The sequence below is a fragment of the Triturus cristatus genome, chromosome 8 (assembly GCF_964204655.1).
Source record: "Triturus cristatus chromosome 8, aTriCri1.1, whole genome shotgun sequence".
NCBI lineage: Eukaryota > Metazoa > Chordata > Amphibia > Caudata > Salamandridae > Triturus > Triturus cristatus.
The window spans coordinates 75,010,739-75,037,384 of record NC_140591.1 but is presented as its reverse complement, the minus strand read 5'-3'; the positions used below and the strand labels follow the sequence as shown (position 1 = coordinate 75,037,384).

General features: G+C 47.5%; 1 protein-coding gene across 8 annotated transcripts in view; it reads left to right on the top strand.

Annotated features, from left to right (window-relative positions):
- Positions 1-26,646, top strand: part of STXBP5L (syntaxin binding protein 5L) — a 1,956,595-nt gene that overhangs the window by 1,233,018 nt on the left and 696,931 nt on the right. For all 8 annotated transcript variants that reach the window (XM_085621040.1, XM_085621038.1, XM_085621036.1 and 5 more), the window contains exon 14: positions 852-892. In XM_085621040.1, the coding sequence (XP_085477166.1) occupies positions 852-892 (41 nt within the window). The remainder of the gene's footprint in view (positions 1-851; positions 893-26,646) is intronic.

Here is a 26,646-nt window from a genome sequence, read left to right as displayed (position 1 = left end):
GCTGTTGTAGGAATTTAACAAATTACTAGGGGAACGGAAATCGTGATGACCTAAGTGATGGCTGTTTGGGTGAGTTCTCCTAGTAAGGTAATGTGAAACCACCCAAAAGCCTGGGCTTATAGTTGTTAAGTGATTGGTTGCCCTAAATAGGAAAGCACCACACACAACACGGGACCTGCATAGCTCAATCACCGGCTTCACTTTCGCCAACCCACCAGACAACCTCGCTCAGCATCGCTCTCATTGGCACACACATCACTCATACAGATGAGCCGAACGGGAGGTCGATCATTCTCCTTCCAAGACGCCAAATCCTGGGACGACCTCCCCCAACACATCAGGGCCTCCTCCTCACTTCATGAATTCTACAAGAGGCTGAAGACCTGGCTATTCAATTAGTCTTCTTGGGGGACCATCAAGGCTGCCCATACTCAGGCCCAGCCTCACCACACGGCTACACTCACCTACTCAGCCCCTGGATGCCCTCAAGGGTCACAAGCAGCGCTCTACAAATCCACCTTATGTTACATTACCTTTCATTACACTGTCGTTGAAGGGGAGGCACAGGTCATTGTTGAGGTGAGCATGTGGCGTGGCATTATTTACAATGCCTGGAATGCCTTCTAGGAAGCAGCATGTTTCACATAGGACCTGTCACTGCCTTGAAAAGGACTGTATGTTGTACTTGAATTTTTCCCAAAGTCTCACGTTCACAGGACTGCCACTGAGCAGAAGGTGTGAAGATGGGGGGTGGGGGGGGGGTTCTTCGGAATAGCCTGGTGTTTGTTTTGTATGCTTAAATCATCAAGTGTTTAAAAATTCTTTTTTAAACTACAGTTTTTGTTCTCCAGGCATGCAGATGGGACAATCAAGTTTTGGGATGCGTCTGCTAGTAAGTTAAAAGCCTCTTTATTTCATTATTGTAGTAATGTGTGTTTTTTCTGATATTGTGCATATTGTACTCCGTTTTAAACAACCATTTGCAAAGCCAATAGGTCTCAGCTTTACAAGGACCAGCTATTGGATTTACTCATGCTTTTTTCCTGAAGTATACAGTGGTATTCAAAAGCAAACGCTTATGCCGTAATGTCTTTCATGCATGTGGATGCACATCCGGCAATCTTGCAGTGGGTTTGATGCCCAAACATGCATGTGTGTGTCATGACACATGCATGCGAGTGAAGCACGGCAATCATTTTGTCATTTTTAATTAACTGTTCAAATTGCCAAACGGCCATTTTAGAGTGGTAAATTAAAGTAAATAGAAAACAAAAAGCAAAGTGTGCCAAAGAAGGAAATGAGCAACTCGGTAGCACTTTGCAGATACTGGGGTCTTGTAAAAAAATAACATTAAATTAAAAAATTGACAGCAGAAAGGGGAGCCACAAGGATGTAAGGGGAGAAACAGCACTAAAGGAAAAAGAAGAAATGTTTGGGAGAGAGAAAGGAAACATATGAACTCTCATGGAGTGCTGAATGCTAAAGTCAGCCCTGGAAGACTCCAGTCCCAACCGAAACTGTGAGACCCAAAACGCCCTATGGGTGGGACAAACAAGAGAGAGGAAAACCATTGAATCAGGGGCAGAACCCTGAGGCAGACAACAGAGCTAACCAATCATGAGCAACCGGCTGGTCCACAGCCCACTCTAAGCGTATGTTATGTATTGGAAGCAATAGATCTGTCAACATCCAGCTAAAGATCTCTGTCACAAGACCTAAAAACATTGTTACGGTCACTGTTGGGTTCAAAACGGTTCCTGTGTCTGCGGGCAAAGCTACTGCTAGGCTCATGCTCTTCAGCTACCGCTGAACAGATCTCGGATCAGTGCCCATGGGCATGGGCAGACACGCTTTCCAAAGCACTGTCTGACTCTGAGATCCAGGCTTCATGCTCTTCAGCTACCGCTGAACAGATCTCGGATCAGTGCCCATGGGCATGGGCAGACACTCTTTCCAAAGCACTGTCTGACTCTGAGATCCAGGCTTCATGCTCTTCAGCTACCGCTGAACAGATCTCGGCTCAGCGCCCATGGGCATGGGCAGACACGCTTTCCAAAGCACTGTCTGACTCTGAGATCCAGGCTTTACGTTTCCACCTGAATTCCATCTTAAAGGTTCTTGAGGATATAAATCTAGCTCATAAAATATCTCCTTCTACCCCTTTGTTTTATGAAAATAAGATCGAAGTGCTCCAACCAGATATTCATGTAGTATATATTTAAATTATTTCTTGGCTCTTCTGTGATGTTCAGAATTGCACAGCCTTGCATGTGTTGGGATGCCGTCACTGCACTGCAATGTTTACAAGTCCCTTTGTGGCAATCTTCCTTGTTTTTTCGCAAATACAATTTGCTTTCTTGACAGCGGCATCAGAAGACCTCCATGTTGACCCTCATTAGCTATTGTATAGAGTTCTGCAAAGACAACCAGGAAACAATGCACCTGGTTTAATGTCTGGTTACAGAGAACTGACGCTGGATCAGTTCTTTACAAAAGTACAATAGGAAAAGAGTGGGCATTGCGTCAAGCACCTTCAGTCATTGGCTTGCATGTGTTCTCTATGGTTTGACATTGCTTGGACAGGCTATCCATCAGGCCTTTGGGCATGGGGCTTCTAGTAGTTCTTAGACTTGAACCAGTGTGGTTATTCATGTATTTCATGTCCTGGCATGACAGCATTTAAGGTGCTAGTTTATAGTTTGTTTTGTTTAGGAAATGTGTGCTACTTGAATCTATTAGCCTGTTGTGCTACTCGCGAATCACCTTTGTGCGTTTGTTTGTTTTTACTTTCCTGTCTTGTCAGTGTGCTAATTCTGCAATCATACTGCCTTGATTGAAATAAGTCACTTGACTCCTAATTTTGTTGATCTATCTATAGCTTTTGAAATGATCCATCACACTTTGATTCAGTAAGCTAGAGTAGATGAAATACTTTTGCAAGATGGTCAAAGGCCTGCAGGAGGCTTACTGATGCGAGTGTGGTGAGCCAGCATTCCCCCAAGCTTTGAGCATTCAGCACCTATGTTGTCCTGTACCCCCAAATCAGTCCTTTACCCCAAGTCATTAGGTACGGTGCCTGTGTTGTTTGTTGTCTGTTGTCGGAACAGTTTGTTAAATCATTTTAGACCTCATGATTCTGTAGCTGTTGCAAAATGTAAAGACAGTTCCACAGTCGCTGCTGCCTTGGGTCCTGTTGACACTCTTACCACTTTGGCCAAGACTAGCTGCTATGATTTATGAGCACCTGAAGTTTCATACCAGAGGGAAGGTTCCACTGCAGACAGCCCAGTGGTAGCAGCAGTTGCAGCTGTTTGTGACCCTGACTTTGGTGATCAGTTGGAGCAGGGATTGGCTACTGTGTCTAATGGTTCTAGTCCAATGACCATTGTTCACCAACCTGCTTCACCGCACACTGGAACTTGAAACCACTCTTTCTGCTCCCTAGAACCAAAATATGTCTGTGAATGGTAATCCCAGTTTGATGGTGGGTTTTCAAGGGGTTCATGTTATGTTGTTATGTTATGTTAAAAGTACTTCTAGAGCACACGTATACCAACGGTTTCTTGGCGCTAGGGGGAAGACGTGTTAAAACTCACGGTAGAGGACAATTAATTAATTGTAGGCTAAGGTAAAGAGCCAAGTTTTAAGGGATTTCCGGAATTGAGGGTAGGAGGGGGTGAGACGTAATTCAGAAGGGAGGGAGTTCCAGAACTGAGGAGCCAAAGTAGAGAAACGTCGACCGCCATATTTTTTCCTTCTGGAAGGGCAGGGGGTCAGGAGGTTCATATTAGAAGAGCGAAGTTCTCGGGAGGGGGCATATGGTTGAAGTCTAGAGGCAATAAAGACTGGTCCATGAGATGAGAGGGCTTGATGAATCAAGCAGCCAAGTTGGAAAAGACACCGTTGCGAGATGGGGAGCCAATGAAGATTCTTAAGAAGTGGTTTAACATGGTGGGATTTAGGCTGGCCATAAACAAGTCTAGCTGCTTGGTTCTGGATTAGTTGTAAACGGTGGGATTGATAAGCCGGGATGCCAGAGTACAAGGAGTTAGCGTAATCGATGCGGGACATGACAAGGGCAAGGATCACTTGGATGAGCGCCTCCGTAGAGAGAAATCTACTGATCTTTCGAATTCTTCTTAGGTGGAAAAAACAGGTGGAGGTCACAGAATTTATCTGGGTCTTCATAGTGAGATCACTGCTAATAATGATCCCAAGACTCTTAACAGAGCTGACTGGGGAAGGGGGGCAACCCAGTGAGTTGGGCCAGAAATTGGAATTCCAAGGATTAACGAGAGCCCCGGTAAGGACTAGCTCAGTCTTATCAGGATTGAGTTTGAGCTGATTTAAGTTCATCCAATTACTGATAAAATTCATAGTAGATTGAAAATTTTCCATTGAGGAGGGGGAAGAATTAATGGTGAAAACTAGCTGAAGGTCATCAGCATAGTTGAAGGTGACGACTTCTCTCTTACGGAGGTCAAAAATCAGGGGAAAGATGTATAAGTTGAAAAGGAGGGGGGAAAGGAAGGAGCCCTGCGGAACGCCACAGGACAATTTTCTCTTTTCCGAAGTGAAATTAGCAAGGCGAACTGCTTGATAGCGGTCGCTAAGAAAAGAGGAGACCCACTTCAGGGGGAGCCCCCTGATCCCGGCACTGTCGACCCGATCGACCAGTAAAGCGTGGTCGACGGTATCGAAAGCCGCCGACAAATCCAGGAGCCCAAGGCCTGCGAGATGTTAGAGTCTGCCCCCCTCCTAAGTTCGTTGAGGACTGCCAGGACAATAGACTCGGTAGAATGTTTGGGTCTGAAGCCTGCTTGATGTGGGTCAAGGTAGAAGGTGTCCTCGACAAAGGTGCTCAAGCACTTAGTGACATGAGCCTCCAGGATTTTACCAAGAAAAGATAAAAGGGAAATCGGGCGGAAATTGCTGAGAGTCAGGGGATCAGAACCGGGTTTTTTTTAAATTGGTACAACTTCTGTGCTCTAGAAAAGATTGGGGACTATACCCTCCAAGAGAGATCTGTTTAGAAGCAATAGAGGGGGTTCAGGGAAGTGAAGAAAGGCTTCCCGAGTGATATGAGGGGGACAGCTGTCCGTAGAGGAGCCGGAGCGGACCTGAGTAAGGAGGGAGGAAAAGATCTCCTGGGTGATAGGTGGTATTAGGTCAAAACGGTGGGGATTCTGGTAGAGACAATCGGAGACTGGAGGAGAGGTAACCTTGGGGATACTGGCTTTGATAAGAATAATTTTATCCGAAAAATAAGAGTTGAGAGAGTCACATAGGGACTGAGAGGGAATGGGTTTGGCGGTAATACGGTCAGGCTTGACAAGTTCATCCACAATGGAGAAGATATCTTTGGCTTTGTTCGTAGACGCGAGGATTTTAGACGAAAAGTATTCGGATTTGGCTAGAAGGATGGAGTTTTTATATTCTCTCAAAGCCAAGATGAAGGTAGCCTTTTTCAGAGGGCAGTAGTCTAGTCTCCACTTCCGCTCAAGTTGGCGGAGGGCAAATTTCTTTTCCTTTAAATCAGTGGTGAACCAGCGTTGAGCGTCGTGGGACCTCAAAATACTGATTTTCTTCAATGGGGCTAGTTTATCTCTAGCAGATGCTAACCAAGCATTGATGTCGTCTGCTAGTATGGGAAACCGTGTGATCATTAAGCATAAGCTTATGAAGCATAGGGGAGGAAAGAGCGGAGCACAGTTGTGGGGGTTCAATTCGGCTCCAATTCCTGACCTTGGTAGTGTTAGAATGGAGGACTGTGACCGGGGAGGAGAAGGGAATAGAAAAGGAAATGGCGTGGTGGTCAGACCAGGAACAAGGAAGAATTTGGAGGTCGACTACCTCAAGATTGGATGTCCAAACTTGATCAAGGGTATGTCCTTTTGTATGAGTTGCTACCTTAATGTGCTGGGCACAATTCAAACCAATCAGTAATTCAGTAAATTCCGCCGAACATGGGCTTTCCCGTGCATCGTAGGGCCAATAGTTAAAGTCGCCGATGATCAGCACCCTGGCGTGATTAATGGCCAATTCCGCAATTAGGTTACCATCACGTTTTTGTTGTACTTTGCGAGACGGCCAATGATCAAACCCACTACATTGTCCTTTTACCACCCGGGGCCATCGCAACAGGCCAAACATATTGCAGGAGGTTGTACCGTGTTCATTGTTGAGAAATAGCATCAGGTTCTTCTTAACACCTCTAATTTCATCACTTCCAAATTGTAGTGTGTCCAATGAAAATGAACTATGTACAGCGTTACTGTGAAAGGTCGCAATATACATTGTTTCATTTTGAACAAATGAACAAAAATGACTGTGACAAGCACCAACAAGTTTCAAATGTTGACATTAAACAGATGTAATCATAGAGGTTAACCTTTTACCTCAACCCCTTTACCCTGTTCCCAAACCATTAACCCTAAATATTTATTCCTTTATCCATACCCATGTAACATTAACCATAACCTCTTAACTAAGCCCATATACCTCAACCCTGTACACTTAACTGCATACACATAAACTCAACCTTATACCTAGAACCCTGTACCCAATCCCCTTATTCTCAACTCTAATCCCATATCCTTAACATCTGTACCCTATGCCCTCTACTCTTAACCTTAAACCATTAACACCCTACTCATGACACCTATACCCAAAGCCTTAACCCTTGAATTCTGTAACATAAGCCATATAAATTAGCAGTAACACCCCAATGCTGTAGTAGCCGTAACGCCTCCCCTGTAATCTTAAACAGCTGCCTTAATCCCTATACACGTAACCCTATATTGCAAGCCCTCAGCCTTATACCCTAAGCCCTTAACTCTTCGCCCTATACCCCAAACCCATACCCTAAACCCTGTAGCCTCAACCATCAACCTCATACTACACATTTGTAACCCTATGTTCTAAGACCTTGACCGTATGCTTTTAACTCTATGTCCCTAACCCAACCCCTAAACCCATAAATCTAAACACTACTTATACCTTTAACCCCCTCACACCTTTCACACTATTCTTACTTCAATGTATTTTGGGAACAAACAGTTTGAGAAGTGTTCATTTTTTCCAAGTATTTTTTGTTTTTGAAATTAATATTTAGGAATGGTTATTTTATGGTGTTAATTTCAAACGTTTGAGAAAATACAATTGCAATGTAACATTTCCCCTACATTTAGTTCCATTTACTAGGCCCTGATAATAATATTATAGTAGAAGACGTTAGACCCAAGTATTTTGGAGTACTGCCGATATCTTTGAATCCTTCTACCTACAGTAAAATTATCTACAGCCAACAGTGCGGTTTGAGTATTGCATTCTACTGTGCTCTAGATCTGCAAATACCTTTGGAGTCATATTTTGGGAATTTAGGTATATGAAGTCCCATTAAAGATATCGCGCTCATATGACTTTGAGTTATTGTGTATTGTTCCTATAGCACACTGATACACGCCCAATAACCTATCCCCCTGGAGTAGGCCTGAGGGTTCAATCAAGCTACTTTTGGAGACATAAGTGAACACAGGGTAGTACTTGGTTCTGTAGCACAGCAAGGATGCCATTTGCCCTAAAGCAAGGAAGGAAAGAGGGCCCCATGCAGCCATAATTTGGATGCATTGAGCCCCTCACACTCCAGTGCCCCAGTACCACTGCACCTGCTGCACTAACAGTAGCTGTGTCCTTCCTTCCATCTACCCTTTCTCTCCCTATATTCCTGCATCCTTCCTGAACATCCTCAACCCCTTTCCCTCTTGCTTTTCCTTTATATCACGATGCCATCCACGTTTCACTCTTCAACACTTTTCTCTCTCTACCTTCTCCCATCCTCTCCCTTGATCTTTGCGTTCCCCACAGCTTCTCTCTCTGGCCTTCTGTTTTCTTCTCTCTTGTCTCTTTAACGCCTCCTCCTCTGCAGCTGCCCCACATTAAGTCAAACCAGGAAAACTATCCCGTGTCCCGTATTTCATTGCATCAACACTCAATCAACCACTCAAGCAAGGATAACCTATTTTCAAGGCACAGGCGACTTTTTGAATTGTCACGTGGTACAATTCTTGGACATGACCATCCAGCAGCCGGGAGACATATTCATTTAGAATGGACTTCATTTATCTAAATTAGATTTATATTTTTTTAATTTCAGATAACTGTTCTTTTTGCATCCCTATTGTGATATATTTTATTCTAATTGTGACAATCTTAACTGATTTACAATAATAGTTATTTTTATTATGCCATCTCTACCTATCCCCTCCCACTCACTCTGTTCCCCACCGATGCTCTCCTTCACTTCTCCACGCGTTCTTCTCCTGTATCACTTGAGTCCCTCTCATTCCCTCTTCTAATCCCCCTTCACTTCACTCCCTGCTGAAGAAAGTGAGGCCATTCCTTCCAGAGCGTGTCTTCAGGGCGGCCCTTCAAGCTCCTGCACTGGTGGATCATTTGGTAGGCATGGTAATGTGTTGGATGAATGGTAGATGAATGATCACGGTCTGGATGCTGAGAATGCCTTGTCGATAGCCTCCCAGACTCCACGCTGGCTCCCCCTTAAGGGCATCCCACGTGCCACAGCAAATATGATCACAGCACCCCCATCCTGAAGGCTCTCAATAGCTCTCTTTGCTGGCCCGCACCATCTTCAAACCCAGAGCCTCATTTACAAAGCCATCGCGAGCAGCATCCTCGCCTGCCTTGCTGGCGCGTTTGCCATCTCTGGTCGTTCTCTGCGCACCTGCAGCTAGGGCACCATCAGCTGCACCATCAGACCGGAGGCACGGAATGTGACAAAGACAAGGCAATGGGCCTTTTCCATTTATGCACCAAAGATCTGGAACAACCCCCTGTTTCTATGAGGACTGTCCAATCCTGCTCCAGTTCAGGAAACTGTTGACGACTTACCTCTTCAAACAATACTACATCATGATGCAGTAGGAGTCCACAAACCAGATCTCGCGCCAATCACTGGACGGCGTATACTTGCCTTTAACTCTGTATAGAGCACTTCTGCCAGGTTAGCGCTATACAACTGCCTCATACATACATACATATTTACTCTCTCTTACTTTCTGCATCCGTCTGAATCTAGTTACCTTGCACCTTCCCCTATCCTTCACTCTCGCCCTCTATCTTCTGTTCTTGTTCCTCCCTTATCAGCCTCCCTGTGTCCCTACATCCTTCTTTGGATATCTCCCGGCTTCCCCTCTTACTTTCACGGTATATTGCTCCTTCCCATCTTTCATCATCTTTCCACTTTCTGCTGTATCTCGCTGTTCTTCTTTCCTTCTTACTTTTCTCTCTTCTATCTGTTCTATTATTTTTTCATCCTTAGCGCTGCTTTTTATCGTATATCTCTCCACCCAACCCTACTTTCCCTTTTCCCTCTCCTTTCCACCTCTGCCGTTCAATTCTCCCCTCTGTCTCTCAACCCTCCTGTCTTCTGATTACTCTCTATGTCTCTCAGCCTTCTGTTTGCACTCCCCCTCAGCGGTTCTCCCATGTTTCTGTGTGCTTCTCCATCGATTTCTCTCCTTCCATTCGCTCTTCATTCTCCTTTACGTCTCTCTGTTCTGGCCCATCCTCCATTGCATCTCTCCCCCTCGCTCTTCATCTCCACACCCGCCACTGCCCAGTATGTCCCCATTCACCCCATTTTCTCTTTATTCTTTTCTCTACCTCTTTTGACCCCTTTATTTTTCCACCTCCTCTTTTCCTGCCCTGTTTGTCTCCGGCCCGATTCAGTGCCCCTTGTGTCGCTCTCCATTGCAGTCTCTCGACCACCCCTTCTTCTCTTCAGTCTTCCCTGCGCCTTCCCTCATTTGGACCCTGCATCTCAGTGAGTCTTGTTTCTGACTCTGGGTCTCAGGCAGTGTTCAATGCAGGCTGTTTGAGCGCCTCCAGGGCCTGGACTTGCAGCCACGTCAGCTCACACTTGTCAGGATCCACGATCTGGCAGCCTGCTTCACGGGGGCCCACCTAAGGATGGAGCCACGTCAGCTCACACTTGTCAGGATCCACGATCTGGCAGCCTGCTTCATGGGGGACCACCTAAGGATGGAGCCACGTCAGCTCACACTTGTCAGGATCCATGATCTGGCAGCCTGCTTCACGGGGGCCCACCTAAGGATGGAGCCACGTCAGCTCACACTTGTCAGGATCCATGATCTGGCAGCCTGCTTCACGGGGGCCCACCTAAGGATGGAGCCACGTCAGCTCACACTTGTCAGGATCCATGATCTGGCAGCCTGCTTCATGGGGGCCCACCTAAGGATGGAGCCACTCAGCTCACACTTGTCAGGATCCATGATCTGGCAGCCTGCTTCATGGGGCCCACCTAAGGATGGAGCCACGTCAGCTCACACTTGTCAGGATCCATGATCTGGCAGCCTGCTTCATGGGGGCCCACCTAAGGATGGAGCCACTCAGCTCACACTTGTCAGGATCCATGATCTGGCAGCCTGCTTCATGGGGGCCACCTAAGGATGGAGCCACTCAGCTCACACTTGTCAGGATCCACGATCTGGCAGCCTGCTTCATGGGGCCCACCTAAGGACGGAGCCACGTCAGCTCACACTTGTCAGGATCCATGATCTGGCAGCCTGCTTCATGGGGGCCCACCTAAGGATGGAGCCACTCAGCTCACACTTGTCAGGATCCACGATCTGGCAGCCTCCTTCACGGGGGGCCACCTAAGGATGGAGCCACGTCAGCTCACACTTGTCAGGATCCATGATCTGGCAGCCTCCTTCACGGGGGGCCACCTAAGGATGGAGCCACTCAGCTCACACTTGTCAGGATCCATGATCTGGCAGCCTGCTTCATGAGGCCCACCTAAGGATGGAGCCACTCAGCTCACACTTGTCAGGATCCATGATCTGGCAGCCTGCTTCATGGGGGCCCACCTAAGGATGGAGCCACTCAGCTCACACTTGTCAGGATCCATGATCTGGCAGCCTGCTTCATGGGGGCCCACCTAAGGATGGAGCCACTCAGCTCACACTTGTCAGGATCAATGACCTGGCAGCCTGCTTCATGGGGGCCCACCTAAGGATGGAGCCACGTCAGCTCACACTTGTCAGGATCCATGATCTGGCATCCTGCTTCACGGGGGGCCACCTAAGGATGGAGCCACTCAGCTCACACTTGTCAGGATCCATGATCTGGCAGCCTGCTTCATGGGGGCCCACCTAAGGATGGAGCCACTCAGCTCACACTTGTCAGGATCCACGATCTGGCAGCCTGCTTCATGGGGCCCACCTAAGGATGGAGCCACGTCAGCTCACACTTGTCAGGATCCATGATCTGGCAGCCTGCTTCACGGGGGCCCACCTAAGGATGGAGCCACGGCAGGAACACTTCCAAGTCCTTGCATGGCTCATCCAGTCCAGGATTTGGATTTCGCTTTGGGGGGCTTGTGGTCCTTTATAAGATCAGGGCTTTTAGTCCCAGAATGCAAAGCACAATACGTAGTCTGGATGAGCTGTTCACGCGTGGACCTGGCAAACCTGGGAGCTCTGTCATTTCAGGTTTCTGCCAATGTCTGTACCTTGCTGTCCAGAGATATGTTGGGGCCAAATGGGTAATTAATTGCCTTCTAAGGGCCCCCCGGTAAAGTGCGAGGACATTCAAAATTGCTTCTATTTTAATGTTGCTCGTAAAAGCAGCTTCTGTTGTTGAGCTTCGCAGCCGAGCATGCTTCACAGACACCTTGGACCACGTTTGCTAAGGTTTGCGCTGGGGAAAGGCGTGCAGCGTGCTGCAAGCAGCACAAACTCCCGCTAGGGCATTTACGTTCCAGCCTGAAAGTCTTGTGTTACTGGCGAGGTGCCTTTGTCTCAGTGCAAATAGCGCTTTGCACCACTTTGTTTCAAGAGTGCAGTACTTGGGGCGATTACAACAAGCACCCATAGTGTGTACTTTATTTTGAAACAAATCCTGGCCTACTGCAGGTAGCTGGACTGGGCTTGAAGTCAAAAACGAACACCTCGTTAAAGCAGGCACAGACATGGAGAAATGTTTTCGTTTCTGCAAACTTTCCGCACAGTGCATGTCCCCTGCACTTCGCAGCGCATATACAATGGCATGTTCATGGATTTGTGGGTATGCTTCCAGTACACATCCTATGCTGGCAGCTCACTCACACCTCTGCACCACGGTGCAAAGGTTGTGCATTAGCGTACGGGTACAGGCAGCTGCAGGATATTTGTAGGGTCGAGCCTGTGAGTGCATGCGCTAGCGCATTCGTCTCGCTTGTCAGACACTATTGTTTACATTAAAAAGCTTGGAACCCGCCCTTTGCTTACTATTTGTTGGCTCCAGTGTCCTTCTTCTTTGCAGCCTCCTTGATTGGCCAACACTTGTCAAGGTCACTTCCTATTCTTTAAGTGGAGCAGGGACCAAGCACAGACTGATTCAACTTAATCTGTGTCTGTTTACTGCCTCCAATGTGAATCTGGTACTATTTCTTCCTCCATGCCCCTCCCTCTGCTCCGTCTGGCAGACCCTCTCTCCTTCCTCGTGTTATTTTCCCTCCCCCCCTTCCCGCTCTCCGTTGTTGTTGCTCCCTGACCCCCCCACCCCCATAATGCTTCCCATCCCATCACTTTATTTTTAACACATTGTTCTTAATATTGTTTTTTTTAGTAAAGGCTGTCCTAGTCCCCCGCTTAGGACTGCTATTCTCCTCTGGATGGCGAGCAGGCTTTGTTTTGCATCACCTTGAAGAATGTCCATACTAGGTCATCAAAGCACCCGAAAGTGCTTTTTTCATAGTGATATTTCTTCTTTCGCCGCACGGAGAGGGAACATCTCGATTCTCAAAGAGAAAACTTTCAAATGGGGTTCATCCATCAGAGTGCAAGTCACAGAGACGTGCGCCCTGGAAGTATGAACCGCAAGTGCAAGTCACAAAGATGTGCGCCCTGGATGTATGAACCGCGAGTGCGAGTCACAGAGATGTGCGCCCTGGATGTATGAACAGCAAGTGCAAGTCACGGAGAGACGTGTGCCCTGGATGTATGAACCGCGAGTGCAAGTCACAGAGAGACGTGCACCCTGGATGTATGAACAGCGAGTGCATGTGACAGAGACGTGTGCCCTGAATGTATGAACCACGAGTGAAATTCACAGAGAGATGTGTGCCCTGGATGTATGAACCGTGAGTGCAAGTCACAGAGAGACGTGTGCCCTGGATGTATGAACCGCGAGTGCAAGTCACAGAGACATGCGCCCTGGATGTATGAACTGCGAGTGCAAGTCAAAGAGAGACGTGCGCCCCGGATGTATGAACCGTGAGTGCAAGTCACAGAGACGTGTGCCCTGAATGTATGAACCGTGAGTGCAAGTCACAGAGAGACGTGCGCTCTGGATGTATGAACCGCGAGTGCAAGTCACAGAGACCTGTGCCCTGGATGTATGAACACAATATAAGGAAACGTGGTATGGAGGAAAAAATATAGAACAGTATTTTTTGAAAAAGGACACTTTTAATTATCCATTCATATGTGTTTAAATACACATCTCATTTGCTTCGTTTTTTGCTGAGCATATACAAAAAACATATATTTACAAAACAACACCTCTGTACATATGACAAAATCACGCTACTGTCCTAAATAATAATTTTCGATTATGGATCCACCTTTCAATAATGTGGACATCCCAGAGGGCATATACATTGCATAAGGAAATCAATATCTCCACAAATTCAAAAGCAATGCAAAGTTGTTAAATCCCCACACACTCAAATTATTTAGGATCCCTCTGTAAAACCAAAATGTCGACGCGGACGCGTTTCAGCCAATCAATTCCTTTTGGCCTCTTCAGGACAAGGAAAACAGCAGCAATCTTATTGGAAAATCAACTGAGCCCCCTATTCGTGTTCTAAGGTCAAGGGAATTCTTCCGCCGTGATTACACGCTTACTTCTCAACTATCTCCTCGATTTCTATTCCGCTTCTGTCGGTGCTAACTCTCTCGCTGCGCAAGTCAAATGTATGAACGGCGAGTGCAGGTCACAGAGACGTGTGCCCCGGATGTATGAACGGCGAGTGCAAGTCACAGAGACGTGTGCCCCGGATGTATGAACGGTGAGTGCAAGTCACAGAGACGTGTGCCCCGGATGTATGAACCGAGAGTGCAAGTCACAGAGACTTGTGCCCCGGATGTATGAACCGCGAGTGCAAGTCACAGAGACGTGTGCCCCGGATGTAAGAACGGCGAGTGCAAGTCACAGAGATGTGTGCCCCGTATGTATGAACGGCAAGTGCAAGTCACAGAGACGTGTACCCCGGATGTATGAACCACGAATGCTAAGGACAGAGACTTGTGCCCTGAATGTATGAACCACGAGTGAAAGTCACATAGAGATGTGTGCCCTGTTTGTATGAACCGCGAGTGCAAGTCACAGAGAGACGTGTGCCCTGGATGTATGAACCGCGAGTGCAAGTCACAGAGACATGCGCCCTGGATGTATGAACTGCGAGTGCAAGTCAAAGAGAGACGTGCGCCCCGGATGTATGAACCGTGAGTGCAAGTCACAGAGACGTGTGCCCTGAATGTATGAACCGTGAGTGCAAGTCACAGAGAGACGTGCGCTCTGGATGTATGAACCGCGAGTGCAAGTCACAGAGACCTGTGCCCTGGATGTATGAACACAATATAAGGAAACGTGGTATGGAGGAAAAAATATAGAACAGTATTTTTTGAAAAAGGACACTTTTAATTATCCATTCATATGTGTTTAAATTCACATCTCATTTGCTTCGTTTTTTGCTGAGCATATACAAAAAACATATATTTACAAAACAACACCTCTGTACATATGACAAAATCACGCTACTGTCCTAAATAATAATTTTCGATTATGGATCCACCTTTCAATAATGTGGACATCCCAGAGGGCATATACATTGCATAAGGAAATCAATATCTCCACAAATTCAAAAGCAATGCAAAGTTGTTAAATCCCCACACACTCAAATTATTTAGGATCCCTCTGTAAAACCAAAATGTCGACGCGGACGCGTTTCAGCCAATCAATTCCTTTTGGCCTCTTCAGGACAAGGAAAACAGCAGCAATCTTATTGGAAAATCAACTGAGCCCCCTATTCGTGTTCTAAGGTCAAGGGAATTCTTCCGCCGTGATTACACGCTTACTTCTCAACTATCTCCTCGATTTCTATTCCGCTTCTGTCGGTGCTAACTCTCTCGCTGCGCAAGTCAAATGTATGAACAGCGAGTGCAGGTCACAGAGACGTGTGCCCCGGATGTATGAACGGCGAGTGCAAGTCACAGAGACGTGTGCCCCGGATGTATGAACGGTGAGTGCAAGTCACAGAGACGTGTGCCCCGGATGTATGAACCGAGAGTGCAAGTCACAGAGACTTGTGCCCCGGATGTATGAACCGCGAGTGCAAGTCACAGAGACGTGTGCCCCGGATGTAAGAACGGCGAGTGCAAGTCACAGAGATGTGTGCCCCGTATGTATGAACGGCAAGTGCAAGTCACAGAGACGTGTACCCCGGATGTATGAACCACGAATGCTAAGGACAGAGACTTGTGCCCTGAATGTATGAACCACGAGTGAAAGTCACATAGAGATGTGTGCCCTGTTTGTATGAACCGCGAGTGCAAGTCACAGAGAGACGTGTGCCCTGGATGTTTGAACCGCGAGTGCAAGTCACAGAGACGTGTGCCCTGGATGTATGAACCGCGAGTGCAAGTCACAGAGAGACGTGCACCCTGGATGTATGAACCGCGAGTGCAAGTCACAGAGACGTTCGCCTTGGATGTATGAACCGCGAGTGCAAGTCACAGAGGCCTGCGCACTGAATGTATGAACCACGAGTGCAAGTCACAGAGAGACATGCGCCCTGGATGTATGAACCACGAGTGCAAGTCACAGAGAGACGTGCGCCCTGGATGTATGAACCACGTGCAAGTCACAGAGAGACGTGCGCCCTGGATGTATGAACCGCGAGTGCAAGTCACAGAGAGACGTGCACTCTGGATGTATGAACCGCGACTGCAAGTCACAGAGAGACATGCGCCCTGGATGTATGAACCGCGAGTGCAAGTCACAGAGAGACATGCGCCCTGGATGTATGAACCGCGAGTGCAAGTCACAGAGACCTGTGCCCTGGATGTATGAACCGCGAGTGCGAGTCACAGAGAGATGTGTGCCCTGGATGTATGAACCGCGAGTGCAAGTCACAGACGTGCGCCCCGGATATATGAACAGCGAGTGTAAGTCACAGAGACGTGTGCCCTGAATGGATGAACCGCGAGTGCAAGTCACAGAGACGTGCGCTCTGGATGTATGAACCGCAAGTGCAAGTCAAAGAGAGACGTGCGGCCTGTATGTATGAACCGCGAGTGCAAGTGACAGAGACCTGTGCCCTGGATGTATGAACCGTGAGTGCGAGTCACAGAGAGACGTGTGCCCTGGAGGTATGAATCGCGAGTGCAAGTGACAGAGACGTGTGTCCTGGATATATGCATATATAATGCTTATGCACTTTCTCAAATCCCGGATGGACCACCATCCTTTCATGATCCTTGGTGATTTTAATTATCATCTCGAACGCTCGGATCAGTCAGATGTGGCAGTGCTAATTGACAACCTATTAGCACTAGATCTCAATCAAGTAGTCAATGGCCCTACTCACAGTCTGGGACACACTTTAGATGGCATTTTTATTAACAACATGGATTTGAAGATTGTCGATATTATGCCTCTTCCCTGGTCAGATCATAGGGCAGTGCATTTTAACGTTAAGACTGGAGTATTGGGTATCCCCCCAGGTCAGAGGGTAGAGAAACAAATGATCAGACCGTGGTCTCAGGTGACCGTGGACAATCTCCTCCCTATTCTGGCAGACTCACGTCCCTCTTATAGTGATGATATTTCCGAGGCGGCGTCACTCTTTAAGGGTGGGCTGGCGGCCGCGGTTGATAAGGTAGCACCTCAGAAGTTGCTGGGTTCTAGGAGAGCCAAACTATCTGCGCCCTGGTACAACAACGGACTTAAGATCTTGAAGGGGACTTGCAGGAGGGCAGAGCGGCAGTGGAGAAGGGACTATAGTGTTGAAGGTAAAGAACACTATAATTACACCCTTGTAGCTTACAGGCAAGCAATAGTTGCAGCTAAAAGTGTCTTCTTTGCAACTAAGATCAGGGAGGCTGGCAACTCGGCCAAGGAGCTTTTGAAGACTGTAACGGCTCTCGCTAAACCTCCTCAGGATAACACCTATCGGCCCGACCTGGAAACATGCCAAAAGTTGGCGGCTTATTCCCAGGATAAGGTGCAGAGAATCTACAATGAGTTTAGCGGCCTGTCCCCCAGCTCGGAGCGTATTGCTCAGGAGCTGGAACCTGGCTCGAGTGCCAACATTGGTCTCATTAATTTTGCCCCCATTACTGTGGAGGAAACGTGCAGGTTGATCACCTCAATCAAATCAGGTTCACCCTTGGATCCCTGCCCCCCTTCAGTTTTTCATCTTGCAGCTGAGTTGATAGCGGAGGAATTGTCCCAGTTAATCAATAAAGCAATGCACTCCGGCCGTTACCCCGCAAGCTGGAAGAGGGCAATAATTAGACCCCTGCTAAAAAAAAACACGCTAGATCCTCATGTCCTAAAGAATTATCGTCCAATTGCCGCACTGCCTATGGCTGCCAACATTCTGGAGAGGGAGCTAAACCGCTCCTTAACGGCATATCTGGATACCCAAAATCTGCTTGACTCCTCTCAGCACGGTTTCCGCGCTCAGCACTCTACTGAATCTGCACTTCTGGTGGCAGCAGAAAAAATTCGGAGTATAGTAGATGGGGGAGGTCGGGCAGTCCTGGTGATGTTAGATCTGTCGGCTGCCTTCGATACTGTTAACCACACGGTTCTGATTCAGAGGCTCCAGGAGATTGGTGTTCAGGGAGCTGCATTGGCCCTCCTATCCTCCTTTTTGGAGGGCAGGGAGCAGAGCTTGCTATGGGATGGTTTGCAGTCAAACACTTTTCATCTACCATGTGGAGTACCGCAGGGCTCTGCCTTATCTCCGACGCTCTTCAACATCTATGTAGCTCCCTTGGCCAAGCTCATCAGGGAACATGGCTTCACGATAATCTCCTATGCCGACGATTCCCAGCTCATAGTGTCAGCTGGTGAACAATCTAACGACACGGCCATTAAGTTCCATAGCTGCCTGTCAGAAATTATGAGCTGGATGTGAGAGAACTTCCTTAAAATCAACACGGAGAAGACAGAGATTATAGAGTTTGGCCAGGGCAATCCCTTGTGGAATGGATCTTGGTGGCCGGAAGAGGCTGGGGAATGCCCTTGTCCCGTGCCCAAGGTCAGAAACTTAGGAGTGTTGTTCGATAATCAGCTCAACTTTTCAGCGCATGTTAGTAACCTTGCGTCCTCTTGCTCCCATTTAATAAGGACGTTGCGGAAGATCTTCCCTTTCATTGAACCTGATCTGCGCAGGAATGTGGTAGTGGCCTTAGTGCTATCTAGAATGGATTACTGCAATGCTTTGTATTAGGGTTAAACAAGACTCTGATGAAGAGGTTGCAGACTCTGCAGAACGCTGCAGCCAGACTCTTGTTAGAGGGGAACAACCTTTACAACGCAACTTTTACAACGCACTACACTTACAACGCATTTTTTACAACGCAACATCCACTACAACGCATTCCATTACATCGCATGACACTACAACGCATTTTTAAAAACTACCTTTACAACGCATTCCATTACATCGCATACTACCTTTACAACGCATACCATTACAACGCATAATATTACATTGCATTTAAGGTAAGTATGCACCCCCTGGAGTTAGAATAGTAAATTTTACCCCTACACTATCCAACACTTACCCTACTGTTGCACCCCCTGGAGTTAGAATAGTAAATTTTACCCCTACACTATCCAACACTTACCCTACTGTTGCACCCCCTGGAGTTAGAATAGTAATTTTTACCCCTATACTATCCAACACTTACCCTACTGTTGCACCCCCTGGAGTTAGAATAGTAATTTTTACCCCTACACTATCCAACACTTGCCCTACTGTTGCACCCCCTGGAGTTAGAATAGTAATTTTTACCCCTATACTATCCAACACTTACCCTACTGTTGCACCCCCTGGAGTTAGAATAGTATTTTTTACCCCTATACTATCCAACACTTACCCTACTGTTGCACCCCCTGGAGTTAGAATAGTAATTTTTACCCCTATACTATCCAACACTTACCCTACTGTTGCACCCCCTGGAGTGAGAATAGTAATTTTTACCCCTATACTATCCAACACTTACCTTAAATGCAATGTAATATAATGCGTTGTAATGGTATGCGTTGTAAAGGTAGTATGCGATGTAATGGAATGCGTTGTAAAGGTAGTTTTTAAAAATGCGTTGTAGTGTCATGCGATGTAATGGAATGCGTTGTAGTGGATGTTGCGTTGTAAAAATTGCGTTGTAAGTGCATGCGTTGTAAAAGTATGCGTTGTAACGTCATACATCCCTTGTTAGATGTCCCCAGAGATCAGTCTATTGCAGAGGGAATCAAAGCATTACACTGGCTTCCTGTGCAGCAGCGTATAGATTTTAAGGCTTTATGTCTAGTACATAAGGCTGTATTTGGGGGCGGGAGCTAAGGATCTCCAGAAGCTTCTTCCTCCGTACTCCCCGGGTCGGGCACTCATGTCTTCCACTCAAAGCCTCATTAAGATAAATCGTATCAGGAAAGCCAGATGGGGTGGCAGAGCTTTCTCTTTTCAGGCTGCCAGTCTTTGGAACAAGCTTCCTTGTTCTCTGAAACTAACTGACAGTCATCAAGTTTTCAGAAAACTGCTAAAACCACTGCTCTTTGATGAGATTCGTTGCTAAGATAGGGTCTGTCTCTCTCTACTCACCAGCGCCAAGACGCTTCGGCATTCGTTGCGCTTTATAAATGGTTAACCTATCCTATCCTATATATGAACAGCGAGTGTAAGTCACAGAGGCGTGTCCCCTGAATGGATGAACCGCGAGTGCAAGTCGCAGAGACGTGCGCCCTGGATGTATGAACCGCGAGTGCAAGTCAAAGAGAGACGTTCGCCCCGGATGTATGAACCGTGAGTGCAAGTCACAGAGACGTGTGCCCTGAATGTATGAAGCGTGAGTGCAAGTCACAGAGAGACGTGCGCCCTGGATGTATGAAGCGTGAGTGCAAGTCACAGAGAGACGTGCGCCCTGGATGTATGAACCACAAGTGCAAGTCACAGACAGACGTGTGCCCTGGATGTATGAACTGCGAGTGCAAGTCACAGAGACCTGTGCCCTGGATGTATGAACGGCGAGTGCAAGTCACAGAGAGATGTGCCCTGGATGTATGAACCGCGAGTGCAAGTCACAGAGACCTGTGCCCTGGATGTATGAAACGCGAGCGCAAGTCACAGAGAGACGTGTGCCCTGGATGTATGAACCGCGAGCGCAAGTCACAGAGAGACGTGTGTCCTGGATGTATGAACGGCGAGTGCAAGTCACAGAGACGTGTCCCCCGGATGTATGAACCACGAGTGCAAGTCACAGAGACGTGCGCCCTGGATGTATGAACCGAGAGTGCAAGTCACAGAGACGTGCGCCCTGGATGTATGAACTGCGAGTGCAAGTCACAGAGACCTGTGCCCTGGATGTATGAACGGCGAGTGCAAGTCACAGAGACGTGCGTCCTGGATGTATGAACTGCGAGTGCAAGTCACAGAGAGACGTGTGTCCTGGATGTATGAACTGCGAGTGCAAGTCACAGAGACCTGTGCCCTGGATGTATGAACGGCGAGTGCAAGTCACAGAGAGACGTGTGTCCTGGATGTATGAACTGCGAGTGCAAGTCACAGAGACCTGTGCCCTGGATGTATGAACGGCGAGTGCAAGTCACAGAGAGACGTGTGTCCTGGATGTATGAACGGCGAGTGCAAGTCACAGAGAGACGTGTGTCCTGGATGTATGAACGGCGAGTGCAAGTCACAGAGACGTGTGTCCTGGATGTATGAACGGCGAGTGCAAGTCACAGAGAGATGTGCCCCGGATGTATGAACTGCGAGTGCAAGTCACAGAGACATGCGCCCTGGATGTATGAACTGCGAGTGCAAGTCACAGAGACGTGCGCCCTGGATGTATGAACCGAGAGTGCAAGTCACAGAGACGTGCGCCCTGGATGTATGAACTGCGAGTGCAAGTCACAGAGACATGCGCCCTGGATGTATGAACTGCGAGTGCAAGTCACAGAGAGACGTGTGTCCTGGATGTATGAACGGCGAGTGCAAGTCACAGAGACGTGTCCCCCGGATGTATGAACCGCGAGTGCAAGTCACAGAGACGTGTGCCCCGGATGTATGAACGGCGAGTGCAAGTCACAGAGACGTGTGTCCTGGATGTATGAACGGCGAGTGCAAGTCACAGAGACGTGTCCCCCGGATGTATGAACCGCGAGTGCAAGTCACAGAGACGTGCGTCCTGGATGTATGAACGGCGAGTGCAAGTCACAGAGACGTGCGTCCTGGATGTATGAACGGCGAGTGCAAGTCACAGAGACGTGTGTCCTGGATGTATGAACTGCGAGTGCAAGTCACAGAGACATGCGCCCTGGATGTATGAACTGCGAGTGCAAGTCACAGAGAGACGTGTGTCCTGGATGTATGAACGGCGAGTGCAAGTCACAGAGACGTGTCCCCCGGATGTATGAACCGTGAGCGCAAGTCACAGAGGGACGTGTGCCCTGGATGTATGAACCGCGAGTGCAAGTCACAGAGACGTGCGCCCTGGATGTATGAACCGCGAGTGCAAGTCACAGAGACGTGCACCCTGGATGTATGAACGGCGAGTGCAAGTCACAGAGACGTGCGCCCTGGATGTATGAACCACAAGTGCAAGTCACAGACAGACGTGTGCCCTGGATGTATGAACCGCGAGTCCAAGTCACAGAGACGTGTGCCCTGGATGTATGAACCGCGCAGGCTTCCCATTCCAGTGATAGGCGAGGGCTGTGAACACTCAAAGGCCTGGGGCGCTCGAGTCGCCCTGACAAACCCCAAGCGCTGTAGCTTTACATCTTCACCAGGCTGATTTTTGCGATATGCGTATATCCGGGGGCCCTCAGACACTGAGCAGGGATTATACTGTGGTAAATATTAAAAACTGGCCCCAGGAGAAGAGCAGAGATTAACATGGAGCTGCACTGAACATGTATTATGATTAATGCTAGAGTTTCATATCAGCCTTATAGCATGTCTGTTTTAATTCTACTACAGTTTACAGGAATTCCAAATCAAAAATGCGATCCCGTCTTTTCAGAGTCTATAAATATAAGCAGGTATGGGTAATCCGCTGCGCATGCTCCAACCGTTACTCTACCGCAGACCTGCCAATTCACACTGCTCCGTGTGACACACGACATCGGCTCCCATCACACGGTATCACGTGGTGGCAGGCAAAACCAGCTGAAAACTACTGTCAATAGTGGATTTCCAGCTCGTTTTCGGAGGCTTTGAACTGCCGATGTTCATTAAAGGGTGTGACAACACCCCGGGACATTGGCCCCAGCCTCAGCAAGAATTCTAAAAGAAAAATTTGGATGAGGAGGCTTGGCGGCGGGGAGGGTGGCATCAGTGCCTCTTAGGTACTGCTCGGCACCTAGGCCCCACCCCCTCCGAGGCCCTGCCCCCTCTTCACACAATGAGATTTTTGTTAAAGTGGGCAGGTCTGCTACCGCATCTTGGTTTGAAAGTACATTTTGGTCATTGACCCCACTGCAGCAATAACAGACTCCTCTGATCCGGGATGCGTAAGTAAATTGTATTTATTATGAGTATCGGGAGCATCAGGCGGGAGCTGCCGGCAGCACCTCAGCTGTCGCTTGTCCCCGCGTTCTGCTTTTTGAATCCTCATGACACATGTCGTGCAAAGCAATACATCGCACGAAGCAATGCATTGTGCCGCGGTGCCTCATGAGGCAGACACCTACGTATAAATATAACGAGTGCCACAAGAAAACACCTATAGTTAGCAGTGTCATCTTTTAACCCCAAGGCTCGCTATGGAAAACCACTGGTGTGTCTCTTCTTTTCTGTGCTACATGCAGGGCTTTCAGTGGGCTGGGTCTGTCCGGGTCTGAGCACCGGCAGTTATTTTTAGGGGGCCTCGAAACGGGTCTTTATCGGGCTCTATTTTCGGCCCTCGCAGAGGTAGTCCGTTATCTTTTTAGGTCTCGCTGAGTCCATCGCATGCGCTGGCTCGGAGAGACATTTTGTATGTGGCTTTTTTAAGTGCTGCTGGCTGGCCTAGCGCTTGCGTGCATGTGAGCATGCACGCGCGCTAGCGCCATGCGCTAGGCCAGCCAGCAGCACTCAGGATCGCCATTAGCGCATCATCGCAATCACTTTTGCTTTCACAGCAATCGTGATCGCGATGACTTTCGTAGCATTGGCCGCACGCGCACACAACTCCCGCTTCTCCCCCTCCCCCTCCCCCACCCCCCCGCGCGCGGCCAATGCTTGTTAAATTTTTTTACTACCGGCACTTCCGAGGGTGCGTGTGCGGCCACCGTCATGTTTCATGGCATACTTCCAGTGCGGCACACTGTGGCGTCGGGCTTTATCTTTAAAAGTGGTGGCAGCCCCTTTTAAAAAAAATTTACTACCGGCACTTCCGAGGGTGCGTGTGCGGCCACCGTCATTGCCTTGGACGCACGTTACGCATGAGTATGGGCACCAGGGGCATTCTTCTCGTGCCACACACCCTGACACCAGGAAGAGCATGTCGGCTGTTCTTCTGCCCCATTCTGAACGAGGAACGGGAACAGCCGTGGGTGACGAGCACCCCGAGCCCACCTGTATCGCACCCCGACTCGAGTTATATTCAAAGTTCCACACGTGCAATCTATGCGTTGACCTTACCCGCGAGCACAGTGCGTTTAATGTAATCCTCCGGCAATATCGAGTGAACGCGTCCCTTCGAAAGTACTTAAAAGAACCCAGATTGGTAGCAGTCGAGTATTCCACATGCAAATGGCACAGAGAGCACACCAAGATTGTGCACAAATCAAGGAGCTGAGAGTTTGTTGTTAATTATGGAGGGTGAGCTGATATGTAGAGCAAACCAGACACCATTGCCGGCAATGTACTCATGCATGTGCAAAAGACCGTGTGTTCGTATAGATAAATGTGAACGGATTTGTGTTTACGACATTCAAAGATGTATGCGCTTAAATCCACTTGCTCATGACCTTTTATTTCAGGGGTAATGCCGCCAGAACCCCTTCATTAGGTATGGACTATAATGCACGTTACGCGCTGTGTAAATGTGTGTGTGTGCAAAATTAATCTGAAATGTAAAGAAATGTTAACATATCTGACATAATTCTGGTTATTGGTTCTTTGTATAATTACTTTATGTGTCTCTAGTCTGAATACAGCCAATCGCCCTATTTAAAATCCCCTTTTTGTGCCTTTACAGAACTACGGTATAAGGGGCCTAGGACCACACGGCTTCTCCGGTCAAGCCACCAGATTTCTTGTTCTCCCCAACTAGAGTTCAGAATCGTCAGCTTAAGCAATCGTCTCCCATGAGGAAATAGCGCTGCTTTAAGGTTCTTCCTTAGTCCATTGATCATAAAGTAATAGTTATACTGTATTTAAGAACAGTTATAGCAGAAACTGTCTTTGATACTTCCCTGCCCATCTGTTAAATGTGGCAGTCTCGGGTCATGGGTCGTGTTTATAAGACTAGCATGCATTTTGAAAGGAGGCGACTCATCACTGAGGTGAATCGAGTTAATTGCATTTGCATCCATAGAGCAAATCATACTAATCTTAACCACTGTTAAAATGTGTTACTGCTATTTTTTTGTGGTCTTGAAAATTAGTTACACAAACTTCATGCAAATTAGCTGCACCAGGAGGTCCAGATATCCCAAAATATATTTCCAAACACAATGCCACGTCCCTCATGTCATATTTAAGCAAGTTCAGGATGCAATGGCCAACGCACATTTGGGTCATCGCCCACTGGCGGCATCTATTGCTTCATATTTTCCATCCTGGTTATCCATGGCTTTGTTTTCAGATATAGAGCAGTCATTTATGTTTTTACACCACTCATCCTGCAATAGGACAGTTTTAGCATTTACCTGTGCTCTTTGCATTAGCAGTTTTTCTTTTTAAAAGACGTCTGCACCACTCACATTATCTTTCAGAAACCAATATTGTGGAGGAAGCACACTGCCGCACGTAAATATTTACTACAGTTGACAGCAGTAGTATAGAATCTGCATGCGAGTGCGCTTCCTACGCAACATTGGTTCCTGTATATGATAACTGGGTCAGTTGGGTGTATTATAACAATATTGTTTAATGCATGTGCAAAATAAATTCCTCCTGGTAAATAGAGTCCTCAGTTCCAATCAGGACTACAACACCGGATTTCACAGGCAGTAATAGCCCAGAAACTCCATATTCTAACTTGTTCGTTGTTATCTGCAGTTGTGTGTATTGAGAAAGTGCTGATGGTTCTTTACCATCTTTTTATACTCCATCCCCCACGTTTAGGTCCAATCTTGGGACGTTTCTGTGCGTATTTTTCAAGATATATTAAACAAAAAAACAAAACCACTGCAGCCTTTCTTCAAGTGTGCAACGGTACAAACTTTATTATATGGAGTGGGGGGAGGAAATGTTCAGGTTGGGGGATTCCTTTCCAGAAAAAGCCTTCTAGAAAAAACGTGTGCATTTCTGAAACTGTCCAATAGAGCACGATCGACACAAGAAACCCAAGAGCAGCCCTTAAAGACCCTTTCTATCATTTCAATTAAAGTGCGAATGACATCAGACAAGAAACGAAGTGCCAGCTCTCTACTAAAGTGCAGAAACAAATAACTACATCTAATCCAAATGCTTCAGTAAATGCATCAATACTTTCACTCAATATGCAACATGGATTCATTTCACTAATAATGCATACGAACAGAAGGAGCTTAAAGACTATGCTCAGGAAACAAGAACAAACAATATTTATGATAGAAGACACTACGTAACCCAAGTAAATAACTGTCCAGTCTGAGCTACAAATAGTAATTCATTACTGCCTTCCTATCTAAAAAGTACTAATTGGTGCATTTGGTGCACACAACAACATGTTAACTACAATTTATCTAGCTAAAAACTGACAGATGAAAAGACAGGAATGCCCTGAAAACTGTTCAACGGCAAGCAAGAAACAAGCATTGGCATAGCCAGTAGGTCTCGCCTTTGGGACCTTATAAGTGTTTAACCATGCAACAGTTAGGTGCCGATTCCGATCCGGGTAAAAATATTTGCGTACGACTCGTATCCGTATATTTTCACGTACGAATCGTACAAGTACCGTACTAACTGCGAAGTACGATTCGTACGTGAAAAATACATACGAATTGCGTCGGGAAAATGGTCCGAGAGGGAGCCGTAAATTTTTACGTCCGAATAGCGTCGGGAAAAGTGTCCGATAGGGAGCCGGACATTTTTACGTGCAAATCGTAAAACAGAAGTCCGAGCGCGCAAGTACAATCCGTACCGCCCGTCCGAATACAAAACCGCATGTAAAAGGCCCCGTACGGAGCGAACGC